The following is a 15,578-nucleotide window of genomic DNA, read 5'->3' on the forward strand; positions in this document are numbered from 1 at the left end:
ACAATTCACAATAAATGAAGGTTACTGTCAAGTGTCAAAAGCACGTCAAAAGAGACAGACAACGCGATGAACGAATAATTCGTTAATTTGAACGAATAGTTTGAATGAAAAAACAATTAAATTAACAAATTAATTAATGAAATATTACTTATAAGTACGTATATTATAGTATTATCATTTATAGTACAGGGGTATATTATTATAAAATCCGCTAAAAATATTTGAGCGTGTGGCTAAAATCGTCACGTCGTTTGGCTAAGAACTCACGGAGCGATTTTGAGACGCGCCTACCGCGGTGGAGGAAGGGGATCGCTAGTGCATACTACCGTGATGCCTCGACGGTTGGTCCGCCTTTGCCGGCCTCCTATCTTAGTTGTGTTCCCGTGATACAGAGACCCCAACTAGCCCCGGCGACACTTACAACGAGGGAAGAAGGTGCGCATAGCGCCGTCGCCTTGGTCTTCTTCTGCGGATTGGATCAGCGGAGGTACACTTCTCAAGCTGCCGCTCATCGGCTTTCTTCTGCGACACAACACTCTCGCAAAAGGAGACCATCTCCATCCAGCACCTCTCGCTGTCGAGCATGGCAATAATCACACTCGACAGGAAGAAACCGCGGCTGACTGACACTGCCAGGGATTGCCACGCAGCAGACTCCGTTAGGGTGTGGTGCGCTGTATCCAGAGGTGCGTTGAGGTTGAGACCCTTTTTCTTTTCCGCAACAATTCCCATAAGATATCATACGATACCATGTCAAAAGCCCTAGAAAGATCTGAAAAGCAAGAATAGACAGGTGTTCGTCTTTTAGTATAATATTGCACGGTATCCTTGAGGCTGAGAATTGCAGTATCAAAGCCAAGATGATTACGAAACCCGATTTGTGCATCATATAGCTGTAGTAAAGTATCCAGTCGCATGTCCAACAGGCTATCCAGTATCTTTGCGATGATGGTAGCCAAGGAGATAATTGCATTGGTTAGTAACGTTGCCTGTTTTGTTTTTAATAATAGCCATGATTATTGTCCGCATGATATCACTGGGAAGGTACAAGTGACACATGCATAATGAAAAAAACATAGTGAGCACTTTGGGTAAATGACGACCGGCATGTTGCAAGTGCTTAATGCTAAGACCGTCGTGACCCGGTGACTTTCCTCTAGTCACTTTCTTAATTATGTTTGTGACTTGTCTGGTAGAAAATAGAATCAAATCAGTATCACGACATCATCCGTCATCGAGCACCCGCAATGGTGAGCCTAGTGGAGACCTGGATTTAAAATGATCAGCGAATATGTTAGCGATGTTATCAGGCCGATCAGTGTTCCCAACACTCACAGGAAGTAGTAACAGCCTGTGAATATCCCACTGCTGAGAAGGATTGGAGCTTATTCCACCACGCTGCTCCAATGCGGCTTGGCACATGTGGCAGGATTTCAGTGAAATCAGAAACATGCAGGTTTCCTCGCGATGTTTTCCTTCACCGTATAACACGAGATGAATTATAATCACAAATTAAGAACATGAAAATTCAGTGGTGCTTGCCCTGGGTTTGAAGCCACGATCATCGGTTAAGATTCACGCGTTCATACTACTGGGCCATCTCGGCTTTTTTACAGGAAGGCCAGGCCTAAAATCAAAAATTTCTGCAAGTGTTTGGCATTACGATGTGAGGCCAAAATATCATGCTTAATATGCTCTTGGTGAATCTGACACAACTTAAGTTTACTTTTAGACACTTTTCGTGTAAGGCACATGTCGTTTTAGATCTCACCAGAAGTTGGCTTCTTGTGCCACAACCATGTCTGATACTTAAGCCTGGCCTGCGCGTGAGCATCAAGTAAATGCCTATTCCTCTCCACAACACGGCCAACAGGTGTATTTTTCCGTGTCTCAACTTGACTCTGTTCAGCGGCCTCTGATAAAATATTAACAATGTTGGTATACAAATCATCAAGAATTCGCCTATGTTCATAATGATTACAATGCCTATTACTGCATAGACCAAGTTCCTGTCAGAATTCAATTAGTCTTAATTTACTATTACGCATATTATAGTACTTATTTATTTTTTCACTGTTCCTTGTCTAGGGTAACCCAGATAACTTTATTATGTGATGTTTTATGAACTTTGCACTTAGGATTAATTTCATCTAGACTGCACTCTACAAAAAGCGGAAGGTGATCAGACCAGAATACATCGCTTACTATACCAATATTAGTAACCGTTAGACAAGCGGATTGCCTTACTAAAGGCCACATAGAGAAAATCATGTGACTTGACATTCACCCTCAAAAAAAACACCTGTCTCTCTCTATTTCTTAAAAGATGAGAAGATCTCAAGATCATGCAAAATATACTAAACATTAGATACTTAAATTGCGAAGTATATACTGGATTATATTTGTATTGTATTTTATTATTCTCAACTAACTCTAATGTTTTCGGGTTCACCCAGCAATAGCTATATTGAGATACTTGAACGTTTTCAGACCAAATACTTAATATTTTTACAACAACAACACTGTAACAAATATTTTTACAGCGACTTAAAATTGAAAACAGTAAAAGAAGAAGAAATAGAATATAGTAAAATATATCAGCAACAAATAACGAAACACGGAAAAAACTGTCTCTAAAATGCACTAGAGATGGAACTCTATAATATAAATGACCGAAAAGACTGTTGCCTAACCTACTCTGCTGGCGACTGTACTCGCCGAAAGGCCGATCAGAGCACTTTAAAAGAAACTCGATGCTTATTGATTTTGATAGATTGCCCTGTTGCAAGCGAAAAAAAAGTGGACGGGCATGCACACAGCCCCACCGATTAATATTAGTATGGTTTTGTAGTAAATATTTTTAAATTTATAGATTGTTTTGAATAAACAAATGACATTATAGTGTTTAATTTTTCATGTTACATATAATATTTGTTATTATAAAGTAGCATTGGTTAAATAATACAATATTTTTCAATTAAGCAAACTACATATATTATTTTAATCACTTGTGACTGCTGACTACATTTAGCATATAGCCAAGCCATTGTAGTCTTGTAGATAAGTTCACAGTTCATAAATATAGACAAGTAATTATTTAGTATTAGCTTTATCAATGCCCACACTTGTCGGGCATAATCGTATCAGACAACTGCCTTTTGTAAATATACTTTTAAAAATATTTAATTAGTTTACATAACAAAAGCAAGTCTATCATAGTAGTATATTTTTTTTAGGTTTAGGATTAAATTTAGGAAATAGTTCATATTCTTGTTTTTCTTTTGTACATCTTTTGTGCTCATTCAGATAGGTTACCAAAAATCATAACTGTATAAATATCATTTTTTTATAATTTTTAATAAAAGTATATCTGAACTTCTGTAATTAATGTGTTGCTGTTCTTCTGGTATTTTTTCAATATAGAAAAACTCAGTAAGCTTCTCATAAAATAGATTCCATAGCTTCTTTTGAATATCTGAATCTCTGAGTTCCTGAGTTAAATATATTGTTGGTTTCTTTTTTATCGTGTTATTTAAGCATTGTAAGGTTTCTATAAGAGGGTCGATTGCCTGAAAAGTGTTCAAATATAGTATATGTGTCCTAGATGTGTCAATACTACATGTTAATTCTACAAGCCAATAGCAAATCCAAATTAATAATAGTTAATAAAAAAATAATAATCAAAGCATTCATATTAATATATTATTAAAAAATCTATACAAAACACTACTTTACAAGCAATTGACTAAACAGTTCAATGTTATTATTACATCTTCATAATAAACACAATCAGCTAAAACAATCATGTCAAATTCTTGTTTATGAATTTCGGAATTTTTGTCACCCCACACTAAAGACTCGGCTATTGCATATCCTCCCATACTAACAATTTTCTGTTTATTTTCTGATATATTCAAACGGAGTAAAGGTAGAGCTTCAGGTAAGTCTGTAAGTGTTACTTGAGCCCTAAAAATATAATATTTTGAGACTGAAACATATAAACTTTACATGTTATAAAAAAATAATAAATATTGCTGACCCTAATGTTGCAGCTGTAAGCCCAACTACTCCCAATCCAGACCCCAATTCTAATACCTTTATACCACTCAAAAAGTCAGCTTTATGCTGACACATAGTTTCAAGGTATTTTGCAAGGACAAGGGAAGCATCCCATACAACGCAATTAACGTCACCTTCTAACTTTTGAAATATTTTTAAAGTCTTTAAGCATACTTCTATATCAATTTCTCTCGGAAATAAATCATTTAGTTGAAAACAAGAGGTTCTGTGAGACATTACAGTTTTTCTTTTACGTGAATTTATAAGACCAAATATGTTTTAAAATTATTTTACAACTAATGAGGTGGACAAATTTACGATTTTTAAGTATATTTTAAGTAAACAAAATTCTTTGTTATATATGTCAGTCAGTTGTTATTATTTGATCATTAGATTTTTAAAGAACACGAATGATTCACTTAAAATTATAATACTCTTGATTTTCTTGTTAAATCTAAAGTAAATACACTTAAAACTTGAAAAATAAATGTTTTTCTTATAAATCAAAATGTATTTGATTTAAGACATTAATCCATAATGTGTGATTCTTCACTCAAGCAAACCTGTCAAGCAAATATCACAGAGTTCTAAAATCTTGTAAATTGTAGTAGAGACAAATCACAGAAAGCTTGCAAACATCGTTGTCTCTTGTAGTGTCTATAATTCCAAGTCACTTAAGACCGAATTTAAATATATAATATGGTCAAGTTGAAAGTCTTTTACTTCTCCCGTATAGATAATTCTACAAACTCAAGCAAAAATAATATATTTAATAATTAAGAATTACTGACATAAATATCAAGTATTATTAATACTAATATTTGATATTTATGTTACTAATTTTAATAGTAAAACAAATATAAGTAGGTATTAAATTATTATTAGTTCATCATCATCATCATCATCATATCAGCCGAAAGACGTCCACTGCTAGACAAATATGATTATTAGTTAATAATAATAATTATTAGTAATAGCTTATTTTAAAGAAAAGTGTTTGAAAATCGTATGTACAAGTTTCTGCTCGTTCTGGCTTTACCTACATGTGACGGTAGAGAGGGAGTCGGGTGTTAGTACCCTTTTCCTGTATCCTTAACAATGCATGCAAAACTTTATGATGAATTTCGGTTAACTAGTTAAGACGTGAAAGCGTAACAAATATATAAACAAACTTATTTGACAGTGATAGAAAAAAATGTATAATAATTAATAAAATGTTCATTTTTTTACCTTTATACATTCATAATTAAACAACAAATTAAATATTCTTTACATTAATATTTCAACAAATGTAATAGAATTAAATTACGTTATAGAAATAAACCTCATTAATCTATGATAAGTCTATGATAATATAGACCAAGTAATCAATATAGATTTTTAATGGCAAGACTTTAATCATATGACAGTCAGCCATAAGTTTTCGAACAAAATGGGTGTAACAATGGCTCTATTTTGGATTACCCTGGTAATATCAATAATTGGTAAGTATTTTTTACACCACAATAATTTATATTAGATTTGCAAATTATTAAAAACGTTTGATTTAACTTTTCTATAGGATCTAATGCTGGGGGCGAATTTAGTGTTCTGCATAGCCCGCAATCCTTGAAGTTTGCAGGTTCAAGTAAAACCTTTGAAAGCCTACTGAAGGAAGTATTCTCTGCTTCTCTGGGGCTGTCCGTAGAAGAGGTAAAATAAATATATTTTTAATTTGGTAAAATACGAATAAATTGTTAAATGTGAATTTGTTTGAATGTGAATTTAAATCAATTTAAATTATATCATATCATCTAATGTCTAATTAGAAATTAGTATAATTGTAATATTGATTTGCTCTTAACAGAATTCGGAATGGAATGGACTTTCAATAGTAGATCCTTTCAACACTCCTGAAGCCGTTGTTGAAGTTTACATAGATGGCGTGTCCTCATTGGGAGAAAATGTAAGATTGTTCAAATAAGTTATTCATAAAATGATTTTTATCATGAAGCAATTTTCTATTTAATATAATTTTTACGATCGTTTTTTTTTTTAAATTATAGGCTGGCCTTAAAGGTAAAAATTTTCCTCTGATTGTTGATGAATATGAACCAGACACTTATGATGCTATTGAGCACAGGATTAACCAGAGGTTTACAAATGGTGGCAACAAACTGGTCAAAATCAAATTATCTGAGGCAGATGATGTAAGTAAAGTTTAATGCTCTGGTGCATTCTATATAGAGTATAAAATTATACATTTAGCATTCCATCTTTAAACTGAAAATATGTTTTATAACATAGTTTTCTATTTATTAATTTCAGCTATTATCAGCCTCAAAAATTTTTGGAGAAATCACACCCCAAAAAGTATCAAAACAAACATTGCAGCATTTGAAATATGACAGAAATGAGGAAGATTATCAATTTCTTTATGAACTAGAAGTTTTGAAAGCTTTAACAGTAAAGGTATGTAGTATGCTAAGTAGTAGTTCTTACTTTAGTTTGCTTATAATAAACCTTTTTTATTAACAACTATTATGAATCTTTAATTTTTTTTATTATTTGTATATTATATAATATAATGTCATTGTAAAACTTTGTGTGACGTGTCAATGCTCTATCACTTTTCAAATGTCTACAATAATTGTTACAAAAATGATGTCACTATTTATTTCTATCTTATCTTTAGATCAGATCTGGAGCAATTTCAGCAGACAACATTCTTGATTTCTACAACATAAGGTTCCGTTCTTTACACCCATTGTCCGATTTACATGGTCCTAATTCTCTACAAACTAAAGAAGCGAAAAAACTATTAGGTGAGTCTTACAACATTAAGAGAAAATATTTAAATGTGATAAGTTCTTAATATATACAAAGTTTTATTGCAGAAAAATTATAAACAATTGTTTAATTAATACCAAATAAGTGAGTGCCTCATCAAACAAATGAACACATTTTTTAAACAGCCTATTAGTGTTATATACTCATTTTTATATGTTATTAAGAAAAGTCTATAACCTAAAATCTTTATTTAATCTTTATAACTATACTTGTAAAAGTACTTATATATTTTTATTCAATTACATATGGAACATTTAAATCAGCAAAAAATAACTAGCTTACATAATTGAGTTATAACAGTGAGACTGTCTTCATACACAGGAAAAGCATTGCAGGAGCTGAGTGATGCATTTGTAAAGGCCTATGAAGGATCTGTTCTAGTGACAGCTGTTACTACTGATGTGGCACACACAAGATCTATTAGAGCTGCACCTGAATTCAGAATAGAGGCACAGGTAATTTACTACAATATTTAGATAGATTATAAATATCTCTATGAACATTATTAAATAGCTGAATTTAAACAATATTTTTATTGAATATAACATTTATTACTTATGTTATAGAATGAGAAGAAACTTCTCAGGGACAGCAATAAAACAGTTAGTTTAAAAATTACTTGCAAGATGGAGTATTATTTTTTGTCGTTGTAAACTGTAGATAGTGATTTAGTGGTTATTACATGTATATGGGAAAATCCATTTGTATAAAGACATTTAAGGGTCCGTTCACACAGACCGGCTCGGAGAGGAGAGCAGATTTTTATCACGTTGGAAACAGTGTTTTGAGTGATTGTAGTAAAGTTTATTTTTGCATTTGCACCTTTTTTGTCATTAAAAATGCCTGAACGCGCTTCGTGTGAAGTAATAAAAGGAGCCGACCGGCTCCGCTTGCGTGCTCTTTCTCGCTCGCACCCGCTTTCAGATCTCTTCCAGCCGGTCGATGTGAAATAGTTGGCGGCTCCGCTCCGGCCAATTCCAAGCGTATACGACCCGGTCTGTGTGAAAAGAAAAAAGCAGGCCGATGCTCTCCGAGCCGGTCTGTGTGAACGGACCCTAAAGCTAGCTATGAAAACTTGTTGTAGACTTATTAATACTATTTATTTAGATTAATTAATGAAATAAAAGTATGTTTTATATGTAGGTACTAATATTAAACAATAATTGTAAATTTCAGGATAACTACACAGCTGATTATGCTGCTATTTTCAATATTATGTTGTGGTTCGGAGTGGTGTTTACATTTACACTGGTCGCTATTGTCTATGCTATTATGGACATGGACCCTGGCAGAGATTCCATCATTTACCGCATGACAAGCACTAGAATGAAGAAAGACAACTAAATTATATATCTTTCTATAGTGAAGCCATGTGTTTTCTCTTTGTAGTACCAATATTAAACATTTGAATATGTAAAGGAGTCAAATTTCTTATGCATATTCTGTGGACCTACACCCATTATTGATTAAACGAGATAACCTTAGGTTAAAACTCGGTAACTTATTGTATGAATAAGTGTAATATAGTGTTATGTGAGTTGTAATTTTATGTTCTTGAAATAAAGGTATGTGAAATAATTGTTTTATTGATCATGAATTATTTCGCAATATAAAACAATAATATTTTTTTTGTAAATATAGTATCATAAACCCACAGTTGAAAGACACATTACCTGAATTTGTATGCATTTATCCACAACATTTAAAGTGCAAGGCACTTATATAAAGTAAATAAATAGTCCATTTTTAATTTGAATAGGCTTAGAGGCCACTCCTAACTAAGTTAGAGTTTTCGACTCTGGATTGGATTAGTATTTTTTGTACAAACAAAAGTAAAACTCAATTAAGAAAACATTCTATTCATCGCATTTTTCTGCTAATGAAATTAATAAAACAGGCACAGTAATTTTTTATTTACAAAATACACTTAATACCTAAATTCTATCCAATCAAGTTTAGATTGAAAACAAGGTATGACGATTGCCAGCATAAGAGTGATGCGTGCATCAGAATGACTACTAAGTGATAGATCAGCATACTACCCTACCAGCATTTAATAGGTATACCTACCTATTAAATGAATATAATAACATGTGTGAAAAAATTATGATTATATCATGTAAATGTTTTTTTATAAGCAAATGAATTTGGGCGCTCTCGTATAATTTCTGCTCCGTCAGAGTTTTGACTGTGACGTCACATCGCCGGTTGGTTATTGCGGGCGACATTTTTGCGATACGTGCATTGATAATTTTGTATTTATTTTAACCTTCTTTGTGATTTGACGGCCAAATATGTTACTTTACTAATAATAATATTAGAACGATTATTAATTTATTATTTTATGTTAAAATAAGAGCAGTATTTTCAAGTAGACCTGCACATAATCTACCAAAAATCGATCTTATGATTGCGGATTCTTTCACAAATCACTCGAAATATATTAGTGAACTTATTATTATTGTTTATTTTAATATTTTGTTAATGCAGTTGATCATAACTCTAATCGGCAATAAGTCCGTATTCTTCATTTATTTATATTAGATACTAGTGCTTTCCGCTTTCGATAGAAGATAATATCGATATAGATTACAATTTAATTTTACGTACACAGTTCGGGGCGCGATAGTTACGATATAGAGCCACGGTATATTATTGTAAATTTTCCTCTAATGAAAGTGCAAATAAAATTAACAATCTCGAAGGTGAAGGATGCAAACATACTATGTCATTGGTAGCGCTCATAGCGATGTGAGGCGCCTACTTTTAATGAAATAATCTGTTACTGGAAGAAACCTTTTTTATGTAAAAGGGGGGCAAACAAGCAGAAGGCTTTCCTGATGGGAAGTGATTACCACTGTCTAAGGACAGCAACACCGGAGTTCTTGCAGGTACGTTGTCGGCCTTAAAGGAATGAGTAGGCTTAGGCTTTTCTTGAAGGTTTCTGAGTCATAACGGTTCGGAAAAGTCGCCGGGTAATATGGTTCCGTGGAAATGGCAGGAAATGCTTTAAAAATAGCGCTGTAGTAGTGGATTTCCAGACATCGAGATGGTATGGATGGAATTTAGAATATAGACGCGATGTCCGGTGATTCAGCGCATGGGATTAATCTAGACTAAGTAGTTCCTCAGAGCATCCTCCGTAAAAGATGTGATAGAAGATGCAGAGTGATAATGACATGACATCTCTCCCGCCCAGAGATGCGAGCAGTACTCCATATGGGGCTGAGTTTCCGCCTTTTAGAATTTTAGGCGAGGAGCTGACATGAAGTACTGGCTTACTTTGTTGAGCACACAAAGCTTTTAGAGACTAATGTGGCTTCACCTTCCAATAGACCGCCGAACTTAACGTCCAGATACAGGATTTGGTAGCGAGGCGGTATTCTCAAAATAAGGGGATGGTCATTTTAGAAGTCATCGCGCTAACTTGTTTCGGTTTGGGGTTGAGTTTTACCAAGCATGGTTGGCTCCAATCTCAGGCTTTGGTTAATAAAAACCTGTTATTTCAGACATAAGTTTATACTCATCGACGTGTTCCCGACAAATATTAGCGCGGACAGTATATAAGGCGTCTACAGTGCTGTCGTCTGCCAACATTGAATGATGCTAATTTGCACATGTTATTAAAATACAGAAGAAGCAGAGTAGGTGGCAGCTCTACGTTTAATTATATACTGTAACATGGCGATTCAAAAGTCCCCTTATAAGCCTATGAAAATGACATTTGTATCAAATGTACTATATTAGACTACGTATTTGATTTTCAAAGTAACCTAGTATGGTAAAAATCAATTTCAATGGGTCACAGTCATTAACTTATATCATTGACGATGCGGCGTTGTTTACAAATAATCTTCAAGATTAACAATAAACCTAAGATTAACATTAAAATGTATTTTTCATCGATACAAACTCTTATGACAACACTATCGGTATTCAACGTATCAAGGCCATATTGCGAACATTAATGATGTTTATATTAAACGAATGCCGATAACTAGTCTGTAAAATTAAATGTTTGATCCTAAAACTAAAAACTTATAAATACGACAAATTTCACTACTAAGGTTGAGTACCTTATTAAAATACTCATCACGAAAATATCTGCTTGTTTTTGTTGATAATATATATAGAAAAAGTATTTTTACTAAGTTCTATTTGTTAAATTAGTATGCTATGGTATTGTATATATATATATATAACATACATATACATATATATATGAAAGTGTTTTTTTATACTAACCAAAATAAAAATAAAATCAAGAATAACGCGAAAATTTAGGCGAAATTGTATGGACGAACGAGCAACGTTGGGCGATGTGACGTCACGCGTTGATCGGTCGCTCCGGAAAAGAATTTAAGAACTCGTAACTTTAAAAATTTGTAAAAAATTCATTTATGCAGATATCGTAAAAAATCTTTTGCCAGTATTTTTTATATTTTAAATATGATCTTTTGAGATAATAAAAAAATAAGCTCATCTTCCTAATTGCTTTACTCATTGCTTATAAATCTATTGTAGTTTTAGCCTAAAAAAGTAAAAAAATATTTAAAATATATATACCTATTGTCAACTATTTGACAGTTAACACATTCTTGAAAGTTGACAGATGACATTATTGAGTTTTATTATTTTATGTAGTAAAAAATTGTCACAATATCCAAAGTCGTTAATTATCCCAATATCATGATTGCGTCGATGCGAAAGTAATAACGGAATTTTTGTAATTGAATTTGCAATATTTTTATTTATTTTAATCAATGAAAAGGACTCGAAATGATGCAGTTAAAGCTGCTGTTACTTCCTACTTAGAACGACGGAATTACCCCGTAAATAAAACGATAATAAACCATGACCATATTAATATTTAAAATGTGGTTTAACTTCCTAAATTTGTTATTGTTTCAGGACATCGATTTTTTTAATAACACTAATTCTTCAAGTCGTAGTGCCGAGGAAATGGCTGTAGCGACTATCGTACAAAGTGAAGCGAGTAGAGCAAACTCTATTTTGTTTTCATGCATAAACAACGACCCTGGACATTATGATGTTCAATACACAAGGTGATATTAGTCAGGATAAATTTTAATAGAATAGTATGTAGCATTTTATGTTATGTGCTTTTTATTTCTAACCGTAATTCTTTCTTTTTATAGGCTTGTTAATTTCATTAAAGGTATTAAAACCGAAAATGTGAAAAATGAATTACTTGGTCTATTGACCCCATTGTTATGTCATCTATATCTAGAAATGTTGCGGGGTGGACATGGAGGAGCTGCACAAATGTTCCTAAAAAGGCATTCTGCTTCATTACCACAAAAAGATTTATCTTATCATCAGCCTATTGATGGAAATCTACCCTCAGCACTTTACCGTCCTAATAGCTTGGAGCAGTTATTTAATTCATTACAAAATGGTACTATAGATAATGAAACTCCAGAAAAAGATTATATGAACCAGCTACTGGACGATATTGGTACAGTGTATACATTACAAGAAGTAGAATCTCGTCCGTCTATTGCAGCTTTTAGGTATTTTATTTATTTATATTGATAAGAACACTGACAGTATTTTATGTACTTTAAATGGAGGTAATTAAATTTTATTTGTTTCTGAACAGGTCTTGTAAATATGACATTTACTTATCACAGGATGCACTAAATATGTTGAAAACATATTTAGCCAAACATGGACATGTTTTATTGATACAAGTTTTTCAGACTTGGTTTCACATAGATATAAATAATGAAAATAGAAAAAACCCTGTAAGTTATTATTGCTTATCTTGCAATAATAAAATGTTGACATCACTTATTTTTGTTTTTTATTTTAGGAGGACGATGAAGAACAGACTGATGACGAAAGAAATGTCAATTCTGTAAATTGTGTTGAAAAAGGGAACGATAATGGTAACCTGATTTATCTTTTAAATTTTTTTTAATATTAATAATTATAGGTAAGCTTAAATACACTTCAATTTAATATCTCCAGATATATTTTCAAAATGTAATGGCCATGCAGAATACCAATCTGTGGATAAAGAATTAAGAGAACTGCAGGATGCAATCAAAGGTGTTAGAGAAAATATGGCACCGCTTAAATTGTACAAAATAGCTGCTCCAGATACACAGTAAGGAATATTATATATTAATTAAGTTAATGTATAACTTTACAAAAAAACTTCAAACAAACACATGTGTCCTTTGTCGGATATCCTCAACTCTTAGAACTGTATATCAAACAAATAATCATAAAAAAATATAATCTCTAACTAAAGAAATTGATACAATAAAGACTAACAAATCTCTGGTGTGTATGTATTAATCATGTTTTTTTTATATAGTCTAGTGTGTGCAAAAACTGACCAATACTGTAATGTATTATGTGGAGGATTTGATAATTCGGAATTAAGATTGTGGGATCTTGGTCAAAATAATATTAAGAGAAAGATCAACAGAAACATATCAGAAATTGAATTGGCTTGCTGCATTCCACCTGAACCAGAAACGCCTTTGGATACTACATTGTATGTAACAAGATTTATATAATAATTTAAAAGTAAAAAGGAAAGTAACAGCATATAAATGTCCCTCTGCTGGGCTAAGACCTCCTCTCCCTTAGAAGAGAAGGATTGAAGCTTATTCCACCACAATGCTCCAATGCTGTTTTGTGCATGACGTAAATGTGGTGGACTTTCATCAGACACAGGCATAATACAATTCCATATCAGCATAATATAATTACTAATATTAATTAGGTGTAATAAGATATAAATTTATAAGAAGATTGTACTCTATTAAAATACTAACTAAATGGAATGGATCATGCATTTTAAGCTATATTTCCTTTATTTATAGTATTGTTTTATTGCAACTTTTATTTCAGTCAAATTGGAACAGGATTACCATTAAGAGGGCATTCTGGTCCAGTACAAGCAGTTAGTATACTTTCTAGAGAAGAGTTAGTACTTTCAGCCTCACATGATAATACAATGAGGGCATGGAGATTGTCAGACTATTCATGTGCATCCATATATAGGTAGATTTGTTTTGATTTTAATTTTTTTTTACTTTGAAATAATGTATTAACTGTTTGTGATATTTTAGAGGTCATAATTATCCGATATGGTGCATGGATGTGTCAAAAAATGGATTATTTATAGTAACCGGATCTCATGACAGAACAGCGAAATTATGGTCTTTGGATAGGACATTTCCTATTCGAGTATTTGTGGGACACATGTCTGATGTGACGGTAAATTTATAATTATTACATTTCATGTTTCAAAACCTTTTCAATAAAGTTAAATGTATCATATAGCTAATATCAGTTAGCTAATTGCATCAGTTCGTAAAAAGCCAAATAACTCTCACAATGGGATATAATTCTTTCTTACGCGCACGAATTGGACCATCCATATGTATATATTACAGTGCGTCAAGTTCCACCCGAACGAGGCGTACATGGCGACGGGCGGCGCCGACCGCAGCGTGCGGTTGTGGAGCGTATGCGACGCGCGACTCGTGCGCGTTCTGTGCGGACATCGGGCCGTTGTGCGCGCGCTCGCCTTTTCGCCCGCCGGCACACATCTCGCCAGCGCTGGTAACGTTTGCATTAACACCCAAATTAAGTTCTAGCAAAAAAACTATATTTCTATAATTATTTATACGTACTAATTTCACGGTGTTTAGAAATCTTAATTTCATAGCTCGTATTTTATAAAGTTAATAAAATATCTTGCTATTTTTCAGGTGATGATAAAAAGATAAAAATATGGGATTTAGCTGCATGTACATGTGTACATGAATACAGGGGACACCATGGAAAAGTAACCGCATTAGATTGGTCTGCTGTTGGAAAACCTAGCTTGTCCAACAGAATTTGTACAGACCCCAATGATACCAATGCTGATTATTCCATATTATGTTCTGCTGGCATGGACGGAATAGTCAAAGTTGTGTGGGATACAAATACTAAAAATAAGTAAGTTATGAATGTACATAATATTGAAAACATAATAAAAATATAAATAAAATATTGAATACATTAACAATTGAATTACGAATTTAAAAAATTTTATTTTAATTACAGGCAAGTATCAGGCCAAGATATTTCGAACTCTACATATAATACTAAATGCTCATATTTAGTTGATGTACAAGTGCACCCAGACTGGATGGTAGCAATAGGAACTAAAAGATGATGTATTGATAAATAAATGATCTTTTAACATATTGTTTTTTTTTATTTTATATATATATATATGGAGTAATCGCACAACATTAGTGTTCATGATTGAAAATAAATTAGTATTTGAAAACATGTACCATTTCATGGGTAACATTGAGACACCATAATATTTAAAAAATTAGTCAAATATATCTTTGTTCAGGATTATACTGACCATGTGAATAATCTTTACACCTATACATAGTACTCAAGAATTAATAATAAAATTTGAAGAATTTACTGTTACTAGCCTCAAAGTGTCATGTTTTACTTCATGTGCATAATGCCTGACATTAATTTTTATATGATCACTTATCTGCTTAGTTTTATAATTTTTTCTCAATTGAAGTTTGCCATATATATTGCCATACCTAACAAATCAGACAATTTACACATAAATAAGCTTGGTTTTTTATTATAGACAAACTCTATTTGCTTATGATTTCAAATTTATTTAA

At 32.5% G+C, this 15,578-nt stretch overlaps 3 protein-coding genes across 4 annotated transcripts; 2 read left to right on the top strand and 1 right to left on the bottom strand.

Annotated features, from left to right (window-relative positions):
- Nucleotides 1–3,018: 3,018 nt before the first annotated feature.
- Nucleotides 3,019–4,595, bottom strand: LOC126772909 (protein N-lysine methyltransferase METTL21D-like). Its single transcript, XM_050493508.1, has 3 exons — nucleotides 4,040–4,595; nucleotides 3,771–3,966; nucleotides 3,019–3,569 (listed from the first exon to the last, which is right to left on the bottom strand). The coding sequence occupies exons 1-3, from the start codon at nucleotides 4,294–4,296 to the stop codon at nucleotides 3,339–3,341; spliced, it is 684 nt and encodes a 227-aa protein (XP_050349465.1). The 5' UTR covers nucleotides 4,297–4,595; the 3' UTR covers nucleotides 3,019–3,338.
- An 840-nt stretch (nucleotides 4,596–5,435) lies between these two features.
- On the top strand, nucleotides 5,436–8,466 carry LOC126772934 (ATPase H(+)-transporting accessory protein 2). The gene is made up of 8 exons (XM_050493543.1): nucleotides 5,436–5,543; nucleotides 5,621–5,751; nucleotides 5,906–6,004; nucleotides 6,105–6,248; nucleotides 6,367–6,510; nucleotides 6,734–6,863; nucleotides 7,210–7,343; nucleotides 8,065–8,466. Exons 1-8 carry the CDS (start codon nucleotides 5,462–5,464, stop codon nucleotides 8,230–8,232), a joined length of 1,032 nt encoding a protein of 343 aa, XP_050349500.1. The 5' UTR covers nucleotides 5,436–5,461; the 3' UTR covers nucleotides 8,233–8,466.
- A 3,054-nt stretch (nucleotides 8,467–11,520) lies between these two features.
- On the top strand, nucleotides 11,521–15,125 carry LOC126772938 (TAF5-like RNA polymerase II p300/CBP-associated factor-associated factor 65 kDa subunit 5L). 2 transcript variants are annotated; one of them, XM_050493547.1, is made up of 12 exons: nucleotides 11,521–11,720; nucleotides 11,800–11,954; nucleotides 12,048–12,422; nucleotides 12,512–12,656; nucleotides 12,725–12,800; nucleotides 12,883–13,021; nucleotides 13,235–13,417; nucleotides 13,777–13,929; nucleotides 13,998–14,145; nucleotides 14,325–14,493; nucleotides 14,643–14,874; nucleotides 14,983–15,125. In XM_050493547.1, the coding sequence occupies exons 1-12, from the start codon at nucleotides 11,652–11,654 to the stop codon at nucleotides 15,092–15,094; spliced, it is 1,956 nt and encodes a 651-aa protein (XP_050349504.1). In that variant the 5' UTR covers nucleotides 11,521–11,651; the 3' UTR covers nucleotides 15,095–15,125. The 2 variants fall into 2 exon arrangements, with proteins under 2 accessions (XP_050349504.1, XP_050349505.1); XM_050493548.1 differs by having other exon boundaries at nucleotides 11,525–11,597.
- Nucleotides 15,126–15,578: the final 453 nt, after the last annotated feature.

Source organism: Nymphalis io, chromosome 13, assembly GCF_905147045.1.
Source record: "Nymphalis io chromosome 13, ilAglIoxx1.1, whole genome shotgun sequence".
Taxonomy (NCBI): Eukaryota; Metazoa; Arthropoda; class Insecta; order Lepidoptera; family Nymphalidae; genus Nymphalis; species Nymphalis io.

What these genes read in the sequence shown, in the direction of transcription:
- LOC126772938 (XM_050493547.1), top strand. Translation starts at nt 11,652, where the DNA reads ATGAAAAGGACTCGAAATGATGCAGTTAAAGCTGCTGTTACTTCCTAC. An exon ending in ACGCCTTTGGATACTACATT is followed by an intron (nt 13,418 to 13,776) that starts GTATGTAACAAG and finishes CTTTTATTTCAG; the next exon opens with TCAAATTGGAACAGGATTAC. An exon ending in TCATGTGCATCCATATATAG is followed by an intron (nt 13,930 to 13,997) that starts GTAGATTTGTTT and finishes GTGATATTTTAG; the next exon opens with AGGTCATAATTATCCGATAT.
- LOC126772909 (XM_050493508.1), bottom strand. Translation starts at nt 4,296, where the DNA reads ATGTCTCACAGAACCTCTTGTTTTCAACTAAATGATTTATTTCCGAGA. An exon ending in CTTACAGCTGCAACATTAGG is followed by an intron (nt 3,967 to 4,039) that starts GTCAGCAATATT and finishes TTATATTTTTAG; the next exon opens with GGCTCAAGTAACACTTACAG. An exon ending in ATTGTGTTTATTATGAAGAT is followed by an intron (nt 3,570 to 3,770) that starts GTAATAATAACA and finishes AACACTTTTCAG; the next exon opens with GCAATCGACCCTCTTATAGA.
- LOC126772934 (XM_050493543.1), top strand. Translation starts at nt 5,462, where the DNA reads ATGACAGTCAGCCATAAGTTTTCGAACAAAATGGGTGTAACAATGGCT. An exon ending in CCTGGTAATATCAATAATTG is followed by an intron (nt 5,544 to 5,620) that starts GTAAGTATTTTT and finishes ACTTTTCTATAG; the next exon opens with GATCTAATGCTGGGGGCGAA. An exon ending in AATTCAGAATAGAGGCACAG is followed by an intron (nt 7,344 to 8,064) that starts GTAATTTACTAC and finishes TGTAAATTTCAG; the next exon opens with GATAACTACACAGCTGATTA.